At 35.9% G+C, this 25,699-nt stretch overlaps 1 protein-coding gene across 5 annotated transcripts in view; it reads right to left on the reverse strand.

Moving 5' to 3' along the window:
• Positions 1–25,699, reverse strand: part of FOXN2 (forkhead box N2) — a 56,257-nt gene that overhangs the window by 16,162 nt on the left and 14,396 nt on the right. For 3 of the 5 annotated variants that reach the window (XM_027113174.1, XM_027113170.1, XM_027113173.1), the window contains exon 2: positions 9,929–10,479. In XM_027113174.1, the coding sequence (XP_026968975.1) occupies positions 9,929–10,465 (537 nt within the window). In that variant the 5' untranslated portion in view covers positions 10,466–10,479. Of the gene's footprint in view, positions 1–9,928; positions 10,480–15,746; positions 15,937–17,889; positions 18,587–25,699 lie in introns of those variants that run through there. The other 2 variants (XM_027113171.1, XM_027113172.1) reach the window with 2 other exon arrangements.

Here is a 25,699-nt window from a genome sequence, read left to right on the forward strand (position 1 = left end):
ACTAGGAAGGTAAGTAGACAACTTACCTGAAGAATCTCACGAAAATGATCTAATGTGCAAGGGGAAAGGCCAGGCTTTGAGATAATTCCTTCAAATAGGTTTGAAAAATGCTGAGTATTTTACCTCTTTCCTTATTAGAAGGTTACATTACATACTAGCAGATTAAGGGTCCTAAACAGTCCTGCTTTAATTAAACCTGTTTTAAGAAGTTTCCCAAAGTTATTTGACACAGAACCTCTTTCTCCCAGGAAACATCTGAGGAAGCTAGTGTTCTGTGGAACACCTATGAAAAACACTGATGTAATTAATGAATTCTTGGAGAGTATACTTTCCAAATATTAACAGAAAAAACTACAAACATTGATTAGACCATGAAGAAAAATAAATTACCCTTTAAAGATCACTGTAGCGTAAAAAGAAAAAAAAATATCCCAACAACAAAATTCTCTGACCACTTGGAAATTTATAAACACTCTTGTATTAAAAATATATCCAAAAAAAAATATATCCAAACTACAATTATAGATTATCTAGTAAATAAAAGGTATAAGAAATAGTTATATAAAAACTAAGTGGGTGTGGTCAAACGCCACACACACTAATTGAGCTAGTCAAACTAAATAACTGAAGGACTTCAGGAGCTGTAAGATCACCTGCAAACTCTTCCTTCAGAATGTATCTTTCCTACTTCTTTAGCTGAACATCCATCCCTACCTACACATCCTGAACAGTCTGACTAGATGCACATCCCTACAAATGTACCACATCTACCTACAGTTTACATACAAAACCCTATAGCCATGCAAAGAGGAGGTCCAACTGCAAATTCATCCCACACTGCCCCAGAGCTAAACACTACTTGTACAGAAGTTAAGAGTACAAGCCTTGGAGGAAGAATACCTATTTTGGAATCCTGGCTCTGTCACTTAACAGCTGTGTAACCTTTAGAAAAATGTCTATGTTCTCTGTGTACTAGTATGCTCAAAATATATATAAAACAGTACCTACCAGACACAAAAGCACTCAAACATTGGCTACTACTATTGTTATATTTTATGTTCATTTTCTTTGTAGTTTTAAAAATTGTTCGTTTCTTCCAGTCTAATAGCATGCAAATTTGTTTTTCTGTTTCTATTCCGCTAGTTACTGATACTAAATTTTAATAAATATTTTTGAATATATTTAATCTTTTGAAGATACAAATGTCAAAAATTAAATATAAGGTATAACCTGACCCCCTCCCACCATGATGTACAAAACTTCCTTAGAACTAACTCACAAGATTAGTGAGATTCAAACTGTTACTATTTTTTTTTTTTTTTTGCGGTAAGAGGGCCTCTCACTGTTGTGGCCTCTCCCGTTGCGGAGCACAGGCTCCGGACGCGCAGGCTCAGCGGCCATGGCTCACGGGCCCAGCCGCTCCGTGGCATGTGGGATCTTCCCGGACTGGGGCACGAACCCGTGTCCCCTGCATCGGCAGGCGGACTCTCAACCACTGCGCCACCAGGAAAGCCCTGTTACTAATTTTTGTTTTTATGTTACACCTTTTCTATTTCAAAAACCCTTTCTTAAAATTTGAATTACACTTCACAACATTAACAATTATATAGACAACAATAAAACTGACCTGTGTCCTGTTCCCCTGCTCCTTTCTGCTTGTATAAAATCCTATATTATGTACGCTATTATCATTGCTGAAGATTTAATGTGATAAATTCCAGGGTGCTTCCATTTCCTGAACTCTTTTTCAAGGTAACATTAGCCTATTACTGAGGCTTTTTTATCTCTAAATATCATGTCATAACTATTATAGCAGAATGGCATAATGAAAGAATACTGTTTCACACGTTTTCAAACTGAGGTGCTAATCATTGCTTATTGATTGGCTACTTGATAGTGGACAAATCACTTAATCTCTAAGAGTCTGTCCTCTCATATTTTATCTGTAGAATTAAAAAAACAGGCCACTTCATTGAGTTGTGATGAGAGTCAAATAAGGTAATTCATATGTAAGCGACATAGAGCTGCAAACTAAGTGAATACTAAGAGATTATACTGAAATTGGCATATATCAATAGTAAGTGTATATGGCTTAATAACAATATATTCCTACTCCTCTTCTAAGAGATGAGGGAGTTTTTAAAAACATCAACAATAAGAACAAAAATCAATTAATTCCGAAGAGACAAAAGTTAGAAAAAAAAGAGATGAATTAAATTGATAAAGGAAAAACATTCTTGTCTGAGGAAAAGTATGGTAATTGAGTATAAGGCAGTTTTTAACATCCTAGCAACTTAAATATATTGGAAAAGAAAAACCATGGGTGTCAAATCACACTGTAATATAGTAAGAAACATACCATACTATCAGGTGAAACCTTTTCTGGCCTACAGCAGCAAGATATCACATGAAGTACACTAAACAAGTATTTGAAATTTTAATTTTTTTCCAAAGGAAGTCAAATTTTACAAATGTAGTTTTGAATTAAGTGATGGAACATCTTAAATTAGATATATTTTCAGTTGCTTGACCTAAGTGGTAAATGTGTTTTGAAGATTGGGAAATAAAACTTTAAAATGTTAGCACCCACAACATCCTTTGCCCCAAAACCACTTCAGTTTCATACAGAAAAGATATGCATGAATTATTTTTCATATATTGACTAAGACAATTATTTTAATAATTCTAACCATGTTCTATCTTGGTATTCCTGAGATTATACTCCTAGAAGCTGTTTAGTTCAAATCTACTTTTAAAATTCTCTTGTGAGAGAACTGCAAATAATTTTGATCTTTTAAGAACTATTTCTTTGAAACAGCAAATTGGAAGAACTGGTACTGAAAACTTGTAGTTCAGGGCAGTTAAGTGTCTTGAGTAAGTTCTCCAAATAACAGTCTGGTTTATGTTACCATGGCAGCACTTCCGTTCACTGGGTCTGTTCACAAACTATCAGTAACAAGATAAAATTATGTATTTGCTAATCTATGTTTCAGAGTCTAGAGCAAAAAACTTATTTGGAATCTAAGTCTCACTTAAAAACTTTGCTTCTTTATTAAGTTGTGCTTAGATGATGGAACACAAGTAATAAAGAGTTTTAGAAGTATTGTTTTAAAATAAATTTGCCTATTACAAGACACATTTTTTGTGCAATGGAAACAGGAAATGTGCATTCTCTCATGTACTATTTTGCATTTTGGAACTCTAAGGCATCTGGACTTATTTGGTAAAGAACCACAGAAGCTTTTGAAGAAATGAGGAATATATATTAAGAATTGAACTTTAAAAAGATTTATCTTAATGGAAGTTGTAAAGAAAACTGGGAGAAGAAACAATGTTCCCTATTCCTGCAATGTTTTTATGTACCTGCCCTGTACATTTTAATAGTTTCCCCCCTTGACTACCTTTTTCAGTGGTTTTTAGAACCACTAAGTTTAAAAAGGGCATTATTCATAATTCTTGCTTATAGTGTGAACTTCTATGGTTGCTTGCATGACTTCCTTTCTTGGGATTTAGCTATTGAAGCAAATCACGACTACGAAAACGTAGAGACTAAAATTGTACTAAACCAGGCAAAACTTCTAATTTCATGTTTCCCAGTTAAAATCTCCATTAACTGTTTTAGTTTGGCTTTTACAAAAAGTTTGAAAAGCAGATTTAAGACTTCAGTGTTAACATTTAAAACATAAAAACAAATCAAAACAAAAAAACACCATGCCTAGTTTTTGTAATTTTAAAATTCTGAGACAGATAAATGCCAAGCCAAGATTTTTAGACCCATCTTTTGAGAGTGGTAACCATGGTATGGATGAGGGTAGGAAACTAATCAACAGCTATACCAGCTGGCTAGGTATCAATATCAATTTGTAGTTTGACCTGGACCTTTGTCAATCTTGTCTTCTTTTTTGAGATTACCATCTCTAGATAACAGCTTTCATCAGAAAAGTGCTTTCAAGGTTGCCAAATTCAGTTCCAGCATCTAATGGAAGTAAGTGTAACTTGCTTGCCTTTTGCCGACTGGAAGAGAAATACTGTCCTTTTGAGGCATTGATTCAAGAAGTATGTTATAAATTTAAAAAAAAGAAATTCACAAGCCTTCCCAATCCCACTTGAATGTATCACTTTCTGTCCAAACTTCAGACATTTAAGTAAAGTGATACATTGATTTTCGTGAAGACCATCACCTACCAGTTCCTTCCCTCCCACTCCGACTTGTGGCAATAGCTGGCTAATTTTTATGCCAATGTATTAGAATTTCTGTATTTATTCTCATATTCTTTATTAGCTCATAAGATAATTTCTATCTCTTTATCACACTCTCCCTGAAATCTGGACTGTATGTTTTCCCATTCACTAACTTCCACTTCCTTAATTCCTTTCTTTCTCTAAAGATTCAAAAATGCTCAGGTTAATTATATAAATAATGCATACAATTAAAAATTAGGGACAAGAACAAATTCCTTTTGATCACTAACACAAATTATACCACACTAGACATATTGTTCTAGAACTTTACCACAATGAATATTCTTATATATTGAATGCATCTCTTTGTGTGCAAGTATGAGTTTTACTTAAGGGGAAAAATCAGAATCTGATCCACTAGATCAAAGGATACACACGTTTCTAATTCTAATAACTACTGCCAAGTTGCCCTCATGAATGGTCATACTAATTTACACTCCTATTAATGGTGAGAAACTATTGATATTGATTTATTACCCCATATCCTCAACTAATAAAACATTAAAAAATTTTGCAATCTAATGGGTAAAAACTGTTTTGTTCTTTGAATTTGTATGTCCCTGATTGCTAGAGAGGATAAACATCTCTGCATGTTTATGGCCATGTGTATTTCCTCCTCTGTGAAGCCCCTGTTCATATTCTTCTCAATTTTCCTATCAGGCTTTCTTTTTCGTATTGGATTGTATGTGTTCCTTACATACAGCGGTGTGCTGCTGACTGTAAACATCCCCTATCCACTTCGCATTTAATGACATAATGTTGGTAGCTCGAAAGTGGCCACAATAGAAATAACCACTGTTCATATATTTTTTTAAAACTTTTTTTTTTTTTTTAGGTATGCGGGCCTCTCACCGTTGTGGCCTCTCCCATTGCGGAGCACAGGCTCCGGACGCACAGGCTCAGCGGCCATGGCTCATGGGCCTAGCGGCTCTGCGGCATGCGGGATCTTCCCGGACCAGGGTACGAACCTGTGTCCCCTGCATCGGCAGGCGGACTATTAACCACTGCGCCACCAGGGAAGCCCCATATATTTTTAATTCTAATCTTTTGGCTGCTACTTGTCTCAATCACTTCTTAGCTCATCATTTTCAAGTTTCTTTCTTTTCTTATTTTTTTTTTTGCAGCATTTGACACTGTTGCTCATTCACACTTAAACTGACTCTCCCTGGCTTCCATTATACCATACTTTTCCTAGACTCTTCTACTGAAAATCAACGCTGAAGGCTTTAAACTTAGAGCTTTAATACCATAACATCACTACCATTCCTGTATCATATTTCTAAATATCTAGTAGACAGTTCCTCTTTTACATCCCATCATAAGCATAAACACAATAGGTCTAAAACTAGAAAAGAATTAAGGATACAGTTCAAAAAATAAAATCTAATAATGCACGGTGGAAATGATACATCCAAAATTTCCAATGCTTTCAGTCATCTGAAAGGAAAGTTTGACTGGGGCAGGGGGATCTGCTTCCAAAATGGCTCACTCATATGGCTATTGGAAGGAGGCCTCATTTCCATGCCACAGGGGCCTCTCCACAGGGCTATTTAAGTGTCTGTATGATATAGCAGCTGACTTCCCATAGAGCTAATTAGCCAAGAATCCAAGATGGAAACCATAATGTCTTTTATAACCTGGATTCAAAAGGCACACTTCATCAGTTCCACAATATCCTCTTGGTTACACGAGTCAGCCCTATGCAGTATTGGAGGGGACTTCACAAGGGCACAAATACCAGAAGGTGGGGCTCATTTGGGGGCCATCTTGGAGGCTGGCTATAACAGAGACTGATCCTTTGAAATTGCTAAGGCTTTGTTTAATGGCCTAACCACATAGTTGGCCTCCATAAATGTTCCATGTGTAGTAGAGAATGTGTTACACAGCAATTTATTACATAGCAATAGATAACTAATAAGCTCCTTTAAGTTAGTTATAAGACGATGATGTGTCCAAATGTCTTGCTACCCAGGGTGTGTCCATGGATTAGAGGCATCAGGATGACCTGGGAGCCTGTTAGAAATGAAAGAGCCTCAGTACCCATCCTAGATTTGCTGAAGCAGAATCAGTATTTTAACAAGATTCCCAGATGATCAGTAGGTACAGTCAAGTTTGAACAGCACTATCCTATAAAATCCTTCAGTTACCAAAAAATATAAGTACTTATCCTTTTAACTTTTATTCTAAATAAGAATAGGAGATTTCTGCTACCACTTGGGGTATAGAAAGCCATAAAAGAACATCACTCCCAGCCTAACAAGAAAAAAACAGGACTTCCCTGGTGGCACAGTGCTTAAGAATCCGCCTGCCAACGCAGGGGATATGGGTTCGAGCCTGGACCAGGAAGATCCTCATGCCGCGGAGCAACTAAGCCCGTGCGCCACAACTACTGAGCCTGTGTTCTCGAGTCCGCGAGCCACAGCTACTGAGCCGGTGTGCCACAACTACTGAAGTCCGCAGGCCTAAAGCCCATGCTCCACAACAAGAGAAGCCACCACAATGAGAAGCCTGCGCACTGCAATGAAGAGTAGCCCCTGCTTGCTGCAACTAGAGAAAGACCATGTGTAGCAATGAAGACGCAACACAGCCAAAACTAAATTATAAAAAAATTAATTTTTTTAAAAAACAAAATAGCCTACATAACCATAATTTTTTATGAGCCTATCTGAGATCTAAGGCTGCAAGACAACAGAAATAATTGAATTTTGAAGTATGACAGGTCCTGTGAGGAGAGACAAAACATATGAACAGTTTCACATTTGGTAGGCCATGGAAGAAGTGGTAGTCACAATAAAAGGCAAGAAAAAAAAATACTCAAAACTGTAGGCAGGCAGGAGACCGAAGGAAGACACCCTTGGAGACGGAGATAGATGTGCAGAACCTACCACGGTCTGAGGTTGGAGCAAAGATATCAGGCAAAGCCCATTCATGCTCCAGGCCCTGAATGAGCATAAGGTGAGATCAGGTGTCACTGTGGCAGAGGCACAAAACCTGCCTAAACCCTGGACAAAGCTCCATACCAAGCAAAAGCAGTCTGCCATTGAGAAAGAGGCAAAGTATACGCCTCACCCCAGTCCCCGGGAAAGGATGGCTGCTGTTGGGAGAAAAGTACAAAACCCAGCTATCTTCACATTTTACTGACACTAGGCAATGTATTCAATACTACATGCCATTAGAAGGGCAGGAAATCTGTTCATGCCCAAATCCTTCAAAGATACAAAGCAGAGATCTGCTGCTGCTGGGAAATGGTCACTCACTTGAACCTAGAACTTCCCACTGGTATTAGGCAACATCTACCCACCATGATGGGAATGAGAAAGAAATTGGCCTGAGTGCTGGAACAGTGCTGTCCAGTAGGAATTTATACAATGACAGAAATATCCTATTTTGTGCTATCCAATATGCCAACCACTAGCCATATGTAGGTAATTGGCTATTGATGAGTGCAGCTCTAGACTCCACTCTGAGTAAATGGGAGAGACTGTCCACTCGTGGAGGAGACAAGGAAAGTCCCACTCTTGAGGCACAGGTGTACAGAGTCTGATTAAGACTAAAACTGGAGCAGAAGAACCAAGAAACTCACCCTGTTCACACTAAGAACTTTGCACCAAGTAACAAGCAAGAGCAATCTATTGCTAAGGAAGGGGCAAGAGTACAGAGAGAAATATTCAACTCCTCTCACCTCTAAATGTGTCACAAACTGAAAGATGGAGTTGGAGCAGAAATGCTGAGAAACATCACCTGACATTGCAGGCCGCACACTAAGTACAAAGTGTCAACAGTCCATCTCTGTAGGAATGTGAAGACTATGGTACACTGAAGGTAACCATGACAACCACAAAACCCAAACCCAGCTCAATTATTTACTAGATTGACCAATACCTGTTCATACTAACAATGTGACAGAAGTAGAGGAATATTTCTGGATCGAAATATTATTTACCTCAGTCTCTACCATTCTTTAACAAGCAATGGCTGCCACTTAATCCAAAATTATGCAACACACAAAAGCAGGAGATAAAACAATCAACAAAACCAGACCCAGAGATGGACCAGATATTGAAGTTACCAGACAAACACTATAACTATGATTAATATGCTTAAAGATCTAGCAGGAAATTTTAACAAAAATATGGCGATTATTTTTTAAAAGGTAAATGAAAATGCTTAAAAAATATGAAGACAACTTTATCAGGCTAATCAGCAGAATGAACACAATAGAGGAAAGAATAAAACTACAGAAAGATCGGGAGATTGGGACTGACATATATACACTAACATGTATAAAATAGATAACTAATAAGAACCTGCTGTATAAAAAATAAAATAAATAAAATTCAAATATTCAAAAAAAAACCCCACAAACTATAGAAGGATCAATAGAAATTATCCAAACTGAAACAAAGAAAGAAAAGAGTAGGAAGAGGGACAGAGCAACCAAGAGGTGAGACAATAGCAAATGGTCTAATATATTTTTACTTGGAGCCCAGAAGTAGATGGTGAACCACAAGAAATATCTGAAGAGATAATGAAGAAAAAAAATTCTAAGTTTAATGAATGACAACAAACCACAGATCCAAGAACCTCTGAGAAACCAATTCAGGATAAAAATAAAGAAAAACACACCTAGGCACATCATAGTCAAACTGCTAAAAAGTAGTGATAAAGAGAAAAATCTTGAAGACAGATAGTAAGAAAAAAAATCACAAACAGAACAACAAAGATAAGAATCGTAACAGACCTCTCTTCAGAAACTATGCAAGCCAGAAGAGAGTAAAGTCTTTAAAGTACTTAAAAAAAACCTGTCAACCTAGAATTCCATACCCATCCTCCACAAAAAGGTTAAAAAAATACTTCATTGCTAGTAGACCCAAACTATAAGAAATGTTAAAATCACCTTCTTGGGAAAAAGGAATTGATCCAGATAGGGCATCAGGATTAGTCAACTTTTTCTGTAAAAGGCCAGATAATAAGTGAATTAAAATTATTTGAAGGTAGACTGTGATAAATTAAAAATATATACTGAAAACTGTATAGCAACAAGTTAAAAAAAAAAGAGTAGCTAGTAAGCCCATAGAAGAGATAAAACTGAATCATAAAAAAATACTCAATTGACAAAAAGGCAGGAAAAGTGGAGAAAAGGAAAAAAGAACAGATACAGCAAATAGAAAAAAAATAATGTAATGACAGATTTAAATCCAACCATATCAGTTACATTAATGTAAATGATCCACACTCCAGTTATAAGGCAGAGATGGTCACGGTGAATAAATAAGAATAATACATAAATACAGTGACAAGAACATTACAGAAACTAAGAATAGAAAGTTAGAACATTAAAAAAACTAATCATAACTGAATCACTTTGCTGTACACCTGAAACTAACACAACACTGTAAATTAACTATACTTCAATTATTAAAAATGTTTAAAAAAGAGAGAAAATAATAATAAATAAACCCTAATTTATGTACCTATAGTAGACTGAAAATAATTCTAGGTTTATATCAATACTGAAGAAATTTTAAAACTTCTCAAATGAAAGCAAATGGTGAATATAATTAACCTCAAGCTGAAGTAATCTGATTGACTATTTTTTGTCTTCCTTTGATTTCCTCATATGTTACGATCTCCATGTTAATTCTCCCCCACCTCCCTAAATATAGCAATGTTCATAAACACTGACCTTGCCATGGCTTCTTTCCACTTTCTGAAAACATTTATTCAGGGACAGATTATGTCGAACAGAATTCTTCCAGCCTGTTGGTGCGGTTGCAAAATATGGGAAGCGGTTCAGTATCCAGCTATAAATTTCTTTGACAGGCAAACATTTATTTGGAGACTGTTCAATAGCCATATAAATGAGAAGACTAAAGGAGTATGGGGGTTTTGAAGTTGCTGATTTTTTTTCTGGGTTCTGATAGCACGACGGTCCTAAGGATGGCACATCATCTCCCTCTATGTCATACAATGGACTAACAATTGGAAGACCCTCACTTCCAAAGCTGAAGTTTGTTAGGAGATTAGTACTTTCGTGAAGCCAGTTCAAGTTTGTGAGTTCATCATCCGCTGACTCACTGTTCACTAGAGTGGCCTTTGGCCTGGCAGCATCAACAGCTTCAGGCAAGCTTCCCATTTTGTAAATCTGGCTTAATCCTGCAACCTTTTCAGCTCCTGGAGTTTCAGCTCTCTTTTCTGGAGTCATTCCAATTATTGGACCCATTTACTCTTACAGTTCTGCAACAAAAGAAACAATTATCAGTCAATGTAATACTTAAGATTCGTAAACTCATGGAAGAAGGAAACATATTTAAATATCCCCAAATCAGAGAAATTTTGCAATCAATATCCCACATAATATTTAAGCACAATATTTGTATAACAAAGATGCTAAAGGTTACTATACAAGGAACAGAACTTATTTCATGTTATTTGAAATGACTACAAATAAAATGCAGCACTATAGCACAATATGTACAGGTGATATTAACAGAATTAAATAATGTATTTTGAATACTTATTAAAGTCCCTAGGCTTTAGTAACTGCCTAATAATGTTTGCTGTTATTAAAAATGAACAATTATTTCTTTGAATTATAAAACTATAATTTATTCATCTTATGGATCTATGACTTCACTGTAATTAACAGTCATACATATGGCTCAATACAAACAATAACCAAATTTAAAATAAATCTCAAATAATAATTCCAAATAAACCCTTTCCTCAAATCTGAAATACTTACCATAAATAATTTCAAATATTTTTATAGTATATCATACTAAAAAGATAACATTCCTTAGTAACAAACTAAATTCGTTACTAGCAAAATTATATTTACTATAAATTTATTATTTATTTGTAAATTCCAGTATTTTTTTTTTTGCGGTACGCAGGCCTCTCACTGTTGTGGCCTCTCCCGTCGCGAAGCACAGGCTCCGGACGCGCAGGCTCAGCGGCCATGGCTCACGGGCCCAGCCGCTCCGCGGCATGTGGGATCTTCCCGGACCGGGGCACGAACCCGTGTCCCTTGCATCGGCGGACGGACTCTCAACCACTGCGCCACCAGGGAAGCCCCAGCTTACATATTTTATTATAGAGAAATAGCTAAGTAAAAGCACATCTATTTAATATTTAGTAGTCGTTAAAAATGACTGTCTTGAAGATGGTGAAGTAAACAAAAAAGCTTATTAAAAACTGGTGAAAAAGTAGGAAATATACAAAAAGCTAACAGTGCCTTATATTAGTAACTTGGTAATTTTTTTCTGTTATATTTTCCGGTTTTTCTTTAAGGTGTTTATTATTTTTATAGTTTAAAGTTAAAACAATATACTCAAGGGGGAAAAGACTGTGTTAGACTATTTTTTAGTTGTAGTATTTCCATTTCACAAGAAACAAAATCACAAAAAGGTCACAGACTGATCAAAGACCTCTAGTCAAAAACAGAAGCCACCTCTCATTCTTAGTACAGTTTATTTTGTTATTAAGCTTTTCTGTAACACAAATTAGTTCACTGGTAAGTAGGGGAAAGATTTTAGTACAATGTGAAAGTCACACTGGTTTGTACATGATTTTTCCCAGCCTATGTCTTTGCACTACTAAATAATAAGAGCTGAACCCCAAACAAGCTAACACAGTGGAAAGCAGCAAGCTGCTGAAAATACAGTACTGTACGCAATTCTCATTCAACCCATGTTCTTCCTCTTGGCACAGCCTGGTCACACGCATTGTCTTGAAAATACTTAATGAAGTCTTCTCTGCAAATCTTTATGCATTTCACTCTGGCCTCCATAACCCTGTAGCTTCAACCCTTCCTTGCACACCCTTCCACCAGGCTACCTTCATCTCTTGTTTTTTAACCTTAAGTCAACTGTAGTATTTCTTTATATGTAACAGAGTTAATATATCTTTTTAAATATTCTAGTATTCTTATTAAGACTTATTTTTATTAGTGTTCTGATTACAAAGCTTTGCATGTTTTGGGTGCGACCCATCAGCTCTGCACAATTTCAGTGTTCTCAGAAATACATAATATGTAACATTACAACAGAAAGGTCTGTATATTTTACACCAAAATCAAGAAAACTTTTAGTTTTAAATTTTTATGAAACTACTTCTTAAAATGAACTGAAAGCATTCGATAGCAGATAATTAATAATGTGCATGGAAGTTTGCTTCACAAAGCAAAATAAGTAAAGAAATAAAAGGAAATCTGGGCTACTGATGTATTGATAACACTTCCTTTTAGTAATCTTTTAAGAACAATACTTCAACAAACCAAATTTAACTGTTACACATAATAAATGTCACTCAAAATAGGCACTTAAGGCCTAGAAAATAAAATGTGGGATATGAAAATGTATCCTAATTTCTTAGGTGTATAAATAACATAACCCAAATAATGAATACATCCACTACAAATAGATTTCCAAAACCAAGACATTGGTACAAAAAAAAGGCATATAAATGTACAAGACGATTTAGCAAAGTACACATTTGTGTTAAGACTCCAAATCTACATTTCAGGGAAGGACAGAATTACCTCTCACAAGGAGAATTTTCAAAGTGGAGAGTTCAAATAAACCCAGTACAATCACTCTGGAGCCCCTGTCTAGAGCTTCACTGTATGACGGCCATGGCAGCATCTTGAGAAGACAGCTCAGGATTAAAATGCACCATTTTTTCCCACAGCTATGCAGCTCATGCATCTCCACAGCTGTCCAACAGAGAACTGCATGTCTGCATATTATGTTCAATGCTACAATGACACTCAACTCCAGGGCAAGAAAAACATAATAAGATTCCATATTGGAATTCTCACATCACTTCTCAAAAGGTTAGAGGAGAGCACTTTTGCTTAGGTTTGTATTAACACTGGTCTGAGAGGAAATGCTTGACAGAGAGTAAGTAAGAGAAGGGAAACTAAGGCAGAGAATTTTCAGTGTCATCTAAGGTACAAGGTGCCAAATTACAAGGTATTAGAGGTGTCACAGTGATACCTTTTTTTAACCCGAAATAACTAAGGAACCTCCTAAACACAAAATGTTGGTTAAAACCACATAGATTTTATGACTTAATTTATCCACATTTTTAATTGATTGTATCAGATTAAGCAAATTTTTCCTTTATAGTTAGAATCCTTAAATATTATATTATTTAGCCCTCTAAGTTTTTCACACATCATGTAAAATTGAGTTGTACTGAAACTTGTTTTTCCCCCCACCAAATTCATTAACATTATTGCAGCAGTAATTCATTCTTTTTACAGATGACTTATATTCTACTTTATGAACATACCACAATTTATTATACTCTTAAAAACATTTATTTATGTTTGGGGCTATTACAAGTAGTATTGTTATGGACATCCTTGTTCATATCCCTTGGAACACAACTGTAAATAAATTTTCTGAAATTCTAAAAGCAGAATATATGTGAAGGAGTGGACTTATTGGGTCACAGAGTATTCTTTTCTTCAATTTTAACTGATAATGACAAATTGCTACCAGGATTGTATGTGTATTTTGTTTGCTCCATGTACTCATCAAAAAAATTTTTTTTGCCAACCTGATGACTATGAAATTGTAACTCCTTGTGGTTTAATTTGCATCTCCCATATAAGTAATGGGGTTGAATATCTCTTCATATACAAAAGAAACATAAAAGTCAAGTATATATATATGGCAAACATATATATATATATATATTTGCCATTTAGATTCCCTCTTCTATTAAGTGTCTGTTGAAGTCATTTGTATTGTTTGGATACCAATCCTTATATGTGATGCAAATATCTTTCCCTATTTAGGTGGCTTGTCTTTTTATTAGTTGCCTATTAATGAAAAAGTTCTTAACTTTAATAGGGTGGATTAACCCTTTTCTTTATGGTTACCATAGTTTGTTTCTCATTTAAGAATTCCTTCTGGGGACTTCCTTGGTGGCGCAGTGGTTAAGAATCCGCCTGCCAGTGCAGGGGACACGGGTTCAAGCACTGGTCCGGGAAGATCCCACATGCCACGGAACAACTAAGCCCCTGCACCACAACTACTGAGCCTGAGCTCTAGAGCCCACGAGCCATAACTACTCAGCCCACGTGCCACAACTACTGAAGCCTGCATGCCTAGAGCCCATGCTCCGCAACAAGAGAAGCCACCGCGATGAGAAGCCCGCGCACTGCAACGAATAGTAGCCCCCGCTCACCGCAACTAGAGAAAGCCCACACGCAGCAACGAAGACCCAACACAGCTAAAAATAAATAAATAAAATTTATTAAAAAAAAAAATAATTCCTTCTGTACACCAAATTCATAGAGCCTTTATCCCATACTGTCTTCTAAATGTATTATAGTTTTTACCTTTCACATTAGGTCTTCAATTCATAAAAAAAGTTATGTATGTATTTTTTACTCAATTTCATTTTTTTACATATGGATACACATCTGTTCCAGCATTATTTGTTAAAAATTTTCTCTTTCCTGCTGGAAGAACCAATTCATCATTGGCCCTTAGCATCTCTAACATTCTCACCAGGTATGCCAAGACTGAAAGGTCTTTATGTGGGCCATTTCTCAGGGTTGTGTTTGCCACAAACAAAATTGAGGGATGACCTAACATCTCCCAGACAAAGGGCAGTCCAAGCTCCATTAACATTTCTTCTTTCATACATGAGTTATTTAGAAGAATATATCTTAATTTCCATGTGATTTTTCTTCTTACTGATTTCTAACTTAAATGAATTGATCTATAGGATATGAATCCTTTGAAATCTGTTGAAACTTACTAGATGGTCCAGTATGTGGTTGATTTTCATGATGATTCAGCTGATGTTTCCACAGTGACTGGGTGCAATATATGTCTGTTAGATCATGCTTGTTAATTACATTAAGTTTTCTATATTCCTGATTTTTTTTTTTTTTTGGTCTGCTCTCTTTACCAATTAATGAGGAAGATATATTACAATCTCCCACTATACTGGTGAAATTTATCAATTTTTCCTGGTAGTTCTATTAATTTTTGCTTTATTTGTGGTTTTGGTTATTAGTTGCATACAATTAAAACTTCTAAACGTTCATGGCGAAATGAAACATTTACCATTACTTATCAAGTCTTCCTCTCCCGTTGCGGAGCACAGGCTCCACGGCCATGGCTCACGGGCCCAGTTGCTCTGCGGCATGTGGGATCTTCCCGGACCGGGGCACGAATCCGTGACCCCTGCATCGGCAGGCGGACTCTCAACCAATGCGCCACCAGGGAAGCCCATTACCATAACATTTTTATCACACATACTCATCAAAATCCAAAGTTACTTTTAATCTTCTCCTGAGTAACAAAAAGATCTTTTGGATACTAGCTCCAATCACCTCTCCCCAGTTTATAAAATAAACTGACAATTAGTAAATAACTAAAACAACTGCTATTTCAGTTTTTTTAATCCCATAAGACACTATTATTATTGTTTATACAGTTTTTAAAAAATTAACTTACACTTTATTAACATACACTTACCACTGTCTTTGATCATCATTCCTTTTTGAATCTCAGACTTTCAATGACCACTTTCTTTCTACTTAAAATGGTCTGCTAGGGGGATGGGGGAGCGATGGAGTGGGAGTTTGGGGTTAGCAGAGGCAAAGTATTATATACAGAATGGATAAACAACAAGGTCCTACTATATAGCACAGGGAACTATATTCAATATCCTGTGATAAACCATAATGGAAAAGAATATGAAAAAGAATACATGTAACTGAATCACTTTGCTAAAAAGGAGAAATTAACACAACACTGTAAATCAACTATACTTCAGTTAAAAAAAAAGTGGTCTGCTAGTGAACTTTCGGATTTCTCTGAGCATGTCTTTATTTTGCCCTTGTTCTTGAAAGTTATTTTTTGCTAGCTATAGAATTCTGGGTTGAACTAGAGCAGGTCACAGCTTCTAGATTTATTTTCACTGAGTACAACATTTCGTGATCTCTATTTCCATTATTGTTATTGAAACCTGATAACCCTTTGAAAGTGTTCTGTGTTTTCTCTTAAAAATTTCCCCTTTATTAACCTCTTTTATATTTTCCACTTTATTGTCTCTCTGTACTGCATTCTGAATCTCTTCAGGTTTATCTTTTTTTTAAAATGATGTAATCGGAATGTTTATTTATTTATTTAAATTTTTTATTTAAATTCATTTAAATTTATTTACTTATTTATTTTATTTTTGGCTGCGTTGGGTCCTCGTTGCTGTGCAGGCTTTCTCTTGTTGCAGCGAGCAGGGGCTACTCTTAGTTGCGGTGCACAGGCTTCTCATTGCAGTGGCTTCTCTTATTGTGGAACACGGGCTCTAGGCACGCAGGCTTCAGTAGTTGTGGCTCGTGGGCTCTAGAATGCAGGCTAAGCAGTTGTGGCGCATGAGCTTAGTTGCTCCACAGCATGTGGGATCTTCCCAGACCAGGGTTCAAACCCATGTCCCCTGCACTGGCAGGTGGATTCTTAACCACTGCGTCACCAGGGAAGTCCCATGTTTATCTTTTATTGTATCATTTTTTCTTCAATGGGGTCTGTTTGCTTTTACCTATTCCTTGAATTCTAATTTCAGTTACTGTATATTTTCATTTCTAGAACTTCTGATTCTTCTACAAAATATTTGTTTGCTCTTTTCCTCATTTTTAAGCTTTCATTGAACATATTAAATATAATTATTTTATATTTTACACCTGATAATTCCAAGATGTGAACCATTTGTAGGTCTGATTCTACTGATTCTCTTACATTGTGCCCTGTTTCCTTAGATGGCTTGTAAATTTTTATTTTAAGCAACTCATTTTCATTATAACTTTACCAACAGGAATTCTTTGACAATGATGATTTGTGCTGCTTCTGTCAGGCCCCTGGGAGTAGTAACAATCCAGGATCATTTAAAATTCTTATAACAGAATTCAAATGCGAAGTATAGAAAGTGAGGAAGTGGAAAAAGGTAAGAAAAGCAAAGAGAGAAAAGAATAGGGCAGAGGGGACTTCCCTGGTGGTCCAGTGGTTAAGAATCCGCCTTCCAATGCAGGGGATGCGGGTTCAATCCCTGGTCAGGGAACTAAGATCCCATATACCACGGGGCAACTAAGCCTGTGTGCCACAACTGGAGAGCCTGTGTGCTGCAACTACAGAGTCCATGTGCTCTGGAACCCACGTGCCACAATTAGAGAGAAGCCTGCTCGCCGCAACGAAGGATCCCCCATGCTGCAACGAAGACCCAAAGTAGCCAAAAATAAATAAATATTAAAACAAAACAAAACAAACAAAAAATAAAATAAAATTCTTAGCTTGAGGTCTAGTGTGAATTCAGGCTGCAAACCAGTGTGAGGGCTGGTTTGTGGTAACAAATTTTCAGTAGAGATTTTTTATTTTTCCTGTTAGCAGCAATATTATAGAAAGATAATTTTCTTTGTTGGGAATGAATTTCTAGATCACTCTTACACCTAGAAGGTATATACCCCTATGGAAAAAGGGTTATTACTGGAGAAGACTGCTAAATGTTTTACTCTGGTGGCTCTGGGCTTTGCTTCCTGATCCCTGAGCCCCCACAAGGCCAGGAAAACAGAAGCTCACTTGATTTGGTAAATACCCTCAAGGCAACAGCCAGCTTCAGTACTCAGCTTACCTCACTGGGTTTCCAATTAGTGTTCAGTCTAAGTATTCTTTACTTTTGTGTCAGAGCACTGATGCATTTTGTCCAGCATTTTAGGTTGTTTTCAGCAGAAAGACTAGTCCAGGTACTTAGTTCCCCATGCCTCTGGAAACGGATGTTTACATTAGTTTCTGATGGCAATATCTCTAAAGAACATTATCCCATATTTTAGAGCACTGGTTCTTCTCTAACTTACATTACACCGTATTTTAGAGCACTGGTTCTTAAGTTTCTTCTGCCTCCACACACTTGAGGAATTTCACTTACTCCTATCACTAAGAGTTGCTTGTTATGACAGTGATTCCCAACTGGCAGTAGGTAGAAGACATTTCCTTGGAGGTGAAAGGTGGTAATCAAAAATTGTGAGTACATTTTTTTTTCCAAGAGGTTACTTCTTCTCATCCCTTTAAAAAATCATACTTTAAATATAGGAAAGGTATTTTAACCCCTTAACTATGATTCAGGCTATTATAAACAAAGATTTGGTAAAGAATAATACTTATAGGGATTGCTCAAGTATATAGGACTATTTGCCACTTTCTCAGTGTTTCTCAATAAGTGTGTGCCATGGATAAACTCCGGGGGCCACAAGTTTTGCAAATTTTCATTTTGTGTTTTCATTTTAATAACAATATAAAGAAAAAAACGAAAGACTTAAAAATAAACTTACTTCAGAAACTAAAGTCAGTGATTCTAAAAATGGGATATATAATTATTTTCTTTAAAAGGGATCCATATATTATTCCAGTTACAAATACTGCTTCACACTCAAAGGTCTCACATTTGCTATGCTTGAGTTACTGGATTAATCTTCCTAGTTCTATATCCTAGTCCTCAGTTGTACTGTAGTCACTGTACCTGATTATACAGGTATATGATCCCTTACTTAAAATCCTTGAGGGCAGATATATTTCAGAATTCAGAATATTCTGGATGTTAGAAAGGGACTACAATGCACATGTGATATGTTATACAGTGTGTCAGTGAGGTCTGAGGCAGGACCCCATAATAAAAATGTTAATGTTTCTGCAGAAAAATGTATATTCACAGTAAGAAGGGAGTAAATAAAGACCATCAATAGTCTTATATCAGTTCAGATCATGTTTTAACACTACATGGGTTAAGAGAAAACTTTTGGCTTTCAGAGCACTTTGGATTTCTAAAACATGGAAATACAATTATAGAAGCATTATCTGCTATAGACTGGAAATCCAGATAAATTTCATTAGAATTTCATATAAGATATGATAATGCACCTTAAGGTGCATGAATTTAATGCATCAACTTTGTAATTTTTTTCCCCAAATACTTAGGAACCCCTTTTTGTCTACTTGTAGTTTAATAGTTGAGGATACAGAATAAGCAATTTCCTGACAACCAGGAAATGTATTTTATTATAAATTCTAAAATGTCTGAAGTATCTAAATGTATATAGGAATTTAAAATATATTCCAAAACTAACATATAAGCTATATTGGATTATGATTATAATATCTCTACATCTGGTAATGTGGATAAAAGATAGAAAAAGCGAAGTATAAGAGATACACTATTCAGAATAATCTCTCCTTGTCCTTTTCTAAGATGCTTCAAGAAGAAACCTTTTACTCCTACTACACTCATGGCTCCGTTGTCATAGGTGTTAGATTCTATGGTAAAACAGTGTACAACTATAAAATGAAAGGCTTCTTCCTTGAGAAAGGAATATATATATGTAATACTAGAAGGTACTAAACAGAAGGTTGGGGAGGCAGTACATTTGAAGTTAAAATTGTGAAAGATAAGGCAATTTCATATTATAAAGTCATAAAAGTGAAATCTAAATCATTATTATTAACATTAGAATCACATCTGGTGGCAGTGAAGCAGAGGGTTAAAGAGCATGAGCTGTGAAGAGATATTGCCTGGGTTCAAATTCCAGGTCTGCCATTCAACAGGCTATAAGACCTATCAACGAAGAATTCTAACAGTACCTACTTTCATAAGATTGTTAGTACAAATTAACTGAGAATAAATATAAAGGACTCAGAACAAACATAGAGAGTAAGTACACAATAAATACTAGCTATAGAGATGGTAATTATTATTACTGTTATTAATTTTAAAATTATTATTAGCTTTCTTCCTAAAGTAGTAGATTTATATATGTTATATCTCTCGAATACAAAAAAATGAGGGTATAAAATCAGTAACTATACTTTGTGTTTTGAAGAAATTAAAAAAAAATTCTGGTATTAAGGATGGGCCTCCTTTATGACCAGTGACACCCTCTGGTGAGGCAGAAATTAGGACTTCTCAGAAGAGTGCTGCAATAACAGTTTCATCATTTTCTTTATGATGCGACTTTCACTTCCTTATTCTGTTTCCATGAACTTTATGTATGTCAGTCTTTTACCAATCATACCACATGACAGAACCTTTCTTCAAATCTTTCTAGTTTAATAATCTAAAAGCATTTAAACCATATAAACTTTCAGAACTTTTTTTAGTTTTTTGTTATTAATGGCCCCAAAAGATTTTAAGTTCATTTATTAACAGCTGCCTAATGCTAACATTCTAACAAAAGAATTTATATAAAAAAAAAACTACATTACCTCTGAAATAAAATATGTTGAGTTTTCACTAGTAATGACATTCTCAATAACAAAAAGATACAGTGGCAAATATAATGCTATAATCAAAACAGGACAGGAATATAAATATCTACATATATAGTTATATTTATTTGTATCTGACTAGTTCAGAATCTATCATGAATCTACCGAATTCTTACCAAGTTAAAATATTCAAAATAATTTCTTTAAGATATTACTTATATTACTTATACTGTAAATTTCAGGATAACATCTATAGTACCTTAAAAATAGACTCATGTATATAAAATTTAACAACCCAAAAAAATCAGGCTCTCAGTCCAGCAATTCTCATGAACATAAAAGTTTTTTAATGTATACCTTAGTAATATAAATCCATAGCAAATAAGAAATAATTGCAATTAATTCAGTTCTACTGTGTTTAATACTTTTAAAAAGTGCTTTTCAAATTATATTATTGAATTTCATGTTATACTTTTCAACTTTAATTACGTTTTTATCTTACCTATATCATAGTTCTTAAGAACCCTAAATCCGTAAGTTATTGTTTGCAAGATACTTTTTTAATTGTTACAAATTTAGATTTAATCCATAATATTATTTAAGAATTCATTTTAGGAAATGAAAAATAGCACTGAAAAAAGACATCAAAATAAAATAATAGTTAATTTTTGATATCCCAAAGGAAATTTATTCCAATTTATTTCTTCCCTGCACCCTTGAGCCAATCATTGAATATTTCTGTCCTCATTACACAGAAAGGATAAATGAGGAAAATCAATTTTGCTGTTTCTAAAAAAATTTTACTACACTGGACTAAAAAGGAAGCATGCCATCTGTTATGTTCTACTAGAACTGGAAAGAAGTTGAAACCAGCTCTTGAGCAATCGTACTGAGAAGCCCCGAAGAAGACTTAAAGCACGGGATGATTAATCTGGAACTATGTGGCAGCATCTGACCTACAGATACAGTTGTTTCTCACCGTCTTCACCCTACTAGTCTAGCTTCCTATTTAAAATCAGTCTTATTATAAATACTTTAAACATCTAAATTCCTGAAGCATGTGACAAATGAGTATGATATTTGGTTGTATTTAATTATACATATTTACAATTTCTAATTATGCTTTTTTACATGGTCTTAAGACATCTGGAAACTTTATTTCTATTGACTTGCTATTTTACCTCTCACCAAGAACTTAATGTCATCAGTAAATTAAACAATCTTAGAAGTGTGAAAAGAGTAACCCGAGAGTAGGCCCCTTCTCAGATTTGTGGCTTTCCCATCCAATCACTTTAAAGTAACCAATATAAAAAACCATTTGACAGGCTAAGACAACCCTAGCAAGGGGAAATAGGCTGTCATTCACTTAGCTCACATGACTAAACAATGTTTTCCATAGGAAAAAAAAATCTACTACAGAGTTAAGGCATACACAGAAATCGAAAATGTTTGTTAATTTTATCAGAACTGCCTGGCAATTACTTCAATTCTTTACTGTAATTTAAGCTTTGTCTCTGATTAAGATTTACGATATAATAAAAGGAATTTCCATCTAATTTCCCGCTCCTTTCCTCACCTGCACCTCCTTATGAATAAACCATTTTTATTAATTAATTATAAAACATACCATAACTCAAGACTGGAAGCCACAGTACTATATTTCCTAGATTTATTCAGCAGTATAATAAGCTTATAATAAGCTCAACATAAAATATTTTAGCGGGCTTCCCTGGTGGCGCAGTGGCTGAGAGTCCGCCTGCCGATGCAGGGGACGCGGGTTCGTGCCCCGGTCCGGGAAGATCCCACATGCCGCGGAGCGGCTGGGCCCGTGAGCCTTGGCCGCTGAGCCTGCGCGTCCGGAGCCTGTGCTCCGCAACGGGAGAGGCCACAACAGTGAGAGGCCCGCGTACCGCAAAAAAAAAAAAAAAAAAAAAAAATATATATATATTTTAGCAGTTTACAGATACTAATTATTTTCAAAATCTTAAGAGTTCCTCATTTTTAAATAAGGAAAACAATTTTCTTGTTAATTTATCACATTGGTAGTGATAATAGTGTAACACTTATTGAGCACATACTATTTGCAAGGCTTTGTGTAACAAATTTAATGCTAGAACTTTAAAGATATTCTATTAACTCAAATTATCTGATAACTTTGGTAACCCTGAGGTAAGAAAATTAAGCCATATAAAAGGAACTCACAACCTTTCCTACAATACATTCTTTGTTTTAAGGTTCTCTATTATAAATACTGTCCATCGCATAAAATCCAATATTGAGATTACAGGGTAGATTCAAATCCCAAAAGTACTACTGCAAAAAGACGTATGTTTGATTATAATGCTACATGATGTCATGTATCCAGGACAACTGAAGCATTATGATCTCTTAGGGATAAAACTGCCTCTTGGTCATAGATTTAGGTGACACAGCATGTGACCCATTGTCTCTAAACAAAAAATGTGTGCAGCTGCATTTTCCTGTCAAGAAAGGGAAAGGGAGGGAAGGACGCAGAATACAAAAGGGTCAAAGATTTGTCTCATAGAGAAACAGTTTTTCAAATAGGGGTAAAAAAAGAAATAAAATTGGGGGGGGGGTCTTCCCTGGTGGCGCAGTGGTTGAGAGTCCACCTGCCGATGCAGGGGACACGGGTTCATGCCCCGGTCCGGGAAGATCCCGTGGAGCGGCTAGGCCCATGAGCCACGGCCGCTGAGCCTGCGTGTCTGGAGCCTGTGCTCCGCAATGGGAGAGGCCACAACAGTGAGAGGCCCGCGTACTACAAAAAAAAAAAAAAAAAAAAATTGAGTGGGGGAAAACACCTTTCCCCAACTCGTGCTAAAAGCAGAGAACACTAAAATTGGGGAGGGGAGTGGGATCTGTTGTGGTAATCTTCCACTGAATCCACTTTTCTCCTAAGTTAACTTGCCCAAATACATTGTGTAACCATGGTTCAAATGCCATGTCTACCTAAACAATTTTGTGCTACTTGTATACAGTATATAGAGGTTCCCTACACATTGTTACAGCACTTGTCTCCCCCCACCCGCCAAAAAAGTCTCAGTTGTTCATTTGTTTCTTGGAGAAATTAATATGAAGCAATAGCTTTATAAGTTAAAAAAAAAAGACTGCTTCTAACCAGTAAACAAACATGATATTTTCCATATAAAGACCAAATATATATATATATTTTTAAACAATGAATCCCTAGCACATAACCCTGCCTTTCACACAGAGAAATACTGGTTTCAAAAAATAGTACCATAAGAGATCTAAATTGAGTGAAAATTGTTTTCTCTGTCGAGAAAAATAGCTATTTCTAATAAATGTTTTTTAAAAGTTCATGACAAAATAATTTGTAAACTTCTATTAGTATCTAAAACATAGCACTAGTTTACCTTACATGTTACTAAACATAGTGATAGAAAAAAAGCGCTTACTAGCTTTCAGAGTAAATCTACCTGAGAAAACCCATCTTCTCAATCTTTGGGACTACAATCAATGCCATATCTGAACCAAAATGCGTTAAAGGCTGAAAAAAACTGACAGTACAGAAAAACAAACCAACCAACCACAAATGGAGAGAAATATCCTTACCATCTAGAATTAGAAGTAATGTCACCTGTGCTACAAACCATATAGTGACCAGTTAGCCAACAAGCACTTCGGGTTTTTTTTTAGATGTTGGGGGCGGGGGGTAGAAGTTTATTTATTTATTTATTTATTTGCTGTGTTGGGTCTTCATTTCTGTGTGAGGGTTTTCTCTAGTTGTGGCAAGCAGGGGCCACTCTTCATCATGGTGCGCGGGCCTCTCACTGTCTCGGCCTCTCTTGTTGCCGAGCACAGGCTCCAGACACGCAGGCTCAATAGTTGTGGCTCACGGGCCTAGTTGCTCCGCAGCATGTGGGATCCTCCCAGACCAGGGCTCGAACCCGTGTCCCCTGCATTAGCAAGCAGATTCTCAACCACTGCGCCACCAGGGAAGCCCAGCACTTTGTTTTTTTGATAGCCTTGTAACTGTACTTGAAAAGTTATTTTGAGAGGAACAAAGTTACAGAAACCTGCAAATCAACAGATCTAATGTCCTAAAGTACAAAGATAAATTTGGTTGGCATGTGAATACAAACAGGTGGTATTCTTTATCACCAAAATTTATTTATGTGTAATATGGTTTTCAGTGCCTTGAATATAAGCTATAATTAGTCAGCCATGCAGTAAATCTACAGTGAATTGTTCCACTGAAAATAAGCATCTTTCAAAAGCACACTCATGATCAAAATAAATTTAATAAAGGCAGACAATGATATCTTACCTTACTAATAACCCCCATATCAAATTTGGAAACCATGATTAAAACTTAAGACTGTATACTGGTTGACTTAATATACTGATTTTATATGTAATTCTAAAAACAATACAAAAGCATGATTAACTTAACACAGAATTAAGTTCTCTTTAAAATAGGACTAAACTAACCCTATATGAACACTTAAGTAAATATATTTATGCTAAAAATTATTAAAGGTATATATTATTGGTATTTCCCTGGTGGCACAGTGGTTAAGAATCTGCCTGCCAATGCAGGGAACATGGGTTCGAGCCCTGGTCCAGGAAGATCCCACATGGCGCGGAGCAACTAAGCCCGTGTGCCACAACTACTGAGCCTGCGCTCTACAGCCTGCAAGCCACAACTACTGAGCCTGCGTGCCACAACTACTGAAGCCCGTGCGCCTACAGCCCGTGCTCTGCAACAAGAAGCCACCTCAACAACAGAAGTCCCCGCTCGCCGTAACTAAAGAAAGCCCACCTGCAGCAAAGAAGACCCAACACAGCCAAAAATAAATAAATAAATGTACTTTTTAGAAAGTATATGTTATTAAATAGACTATCTCCAGGGCATTTTAGAAAGTAGTAATACTTAACTGTAATAATCATTCAAGTTTCTAAATAAACTTACATGGAATATAAAACCCGAATTCTAAGTAGCCATATCAACTGCAGCTATTTACAGCTAGTTGTCACTACTAGTAGATAGAATCAGCAACTGAGTGGATGTTAGTTCCATTTGATAATACTATATAGAGAATACTGAAAGAGAATATGGCTGTTTTTCTTCTTGGAGGTAGATCAATGTTTGTGGTGGTGTGTGTGTGTGTGTGTGTGTGTGTGTGTGTGTGTGTGTGTGTGTG

Source organism: Aethalodelphis obliquidens, unplaced genomic scaffold (assembly GCF_003676395.1).
Source record: "Aethalodelphis obliquidens isolate GAN/ISIS:26980383/991018 unplaced genomic scaffold, ASM367639v1 scaffold12, whole genome shotgun sequence".
Lineage (NCBI taxonomy): Eukaryota > Metazoa > Chordata > Mammalia > Artiodactyla > Delphinidae > Aethalodelphis > Aethalodelphis obliquidens.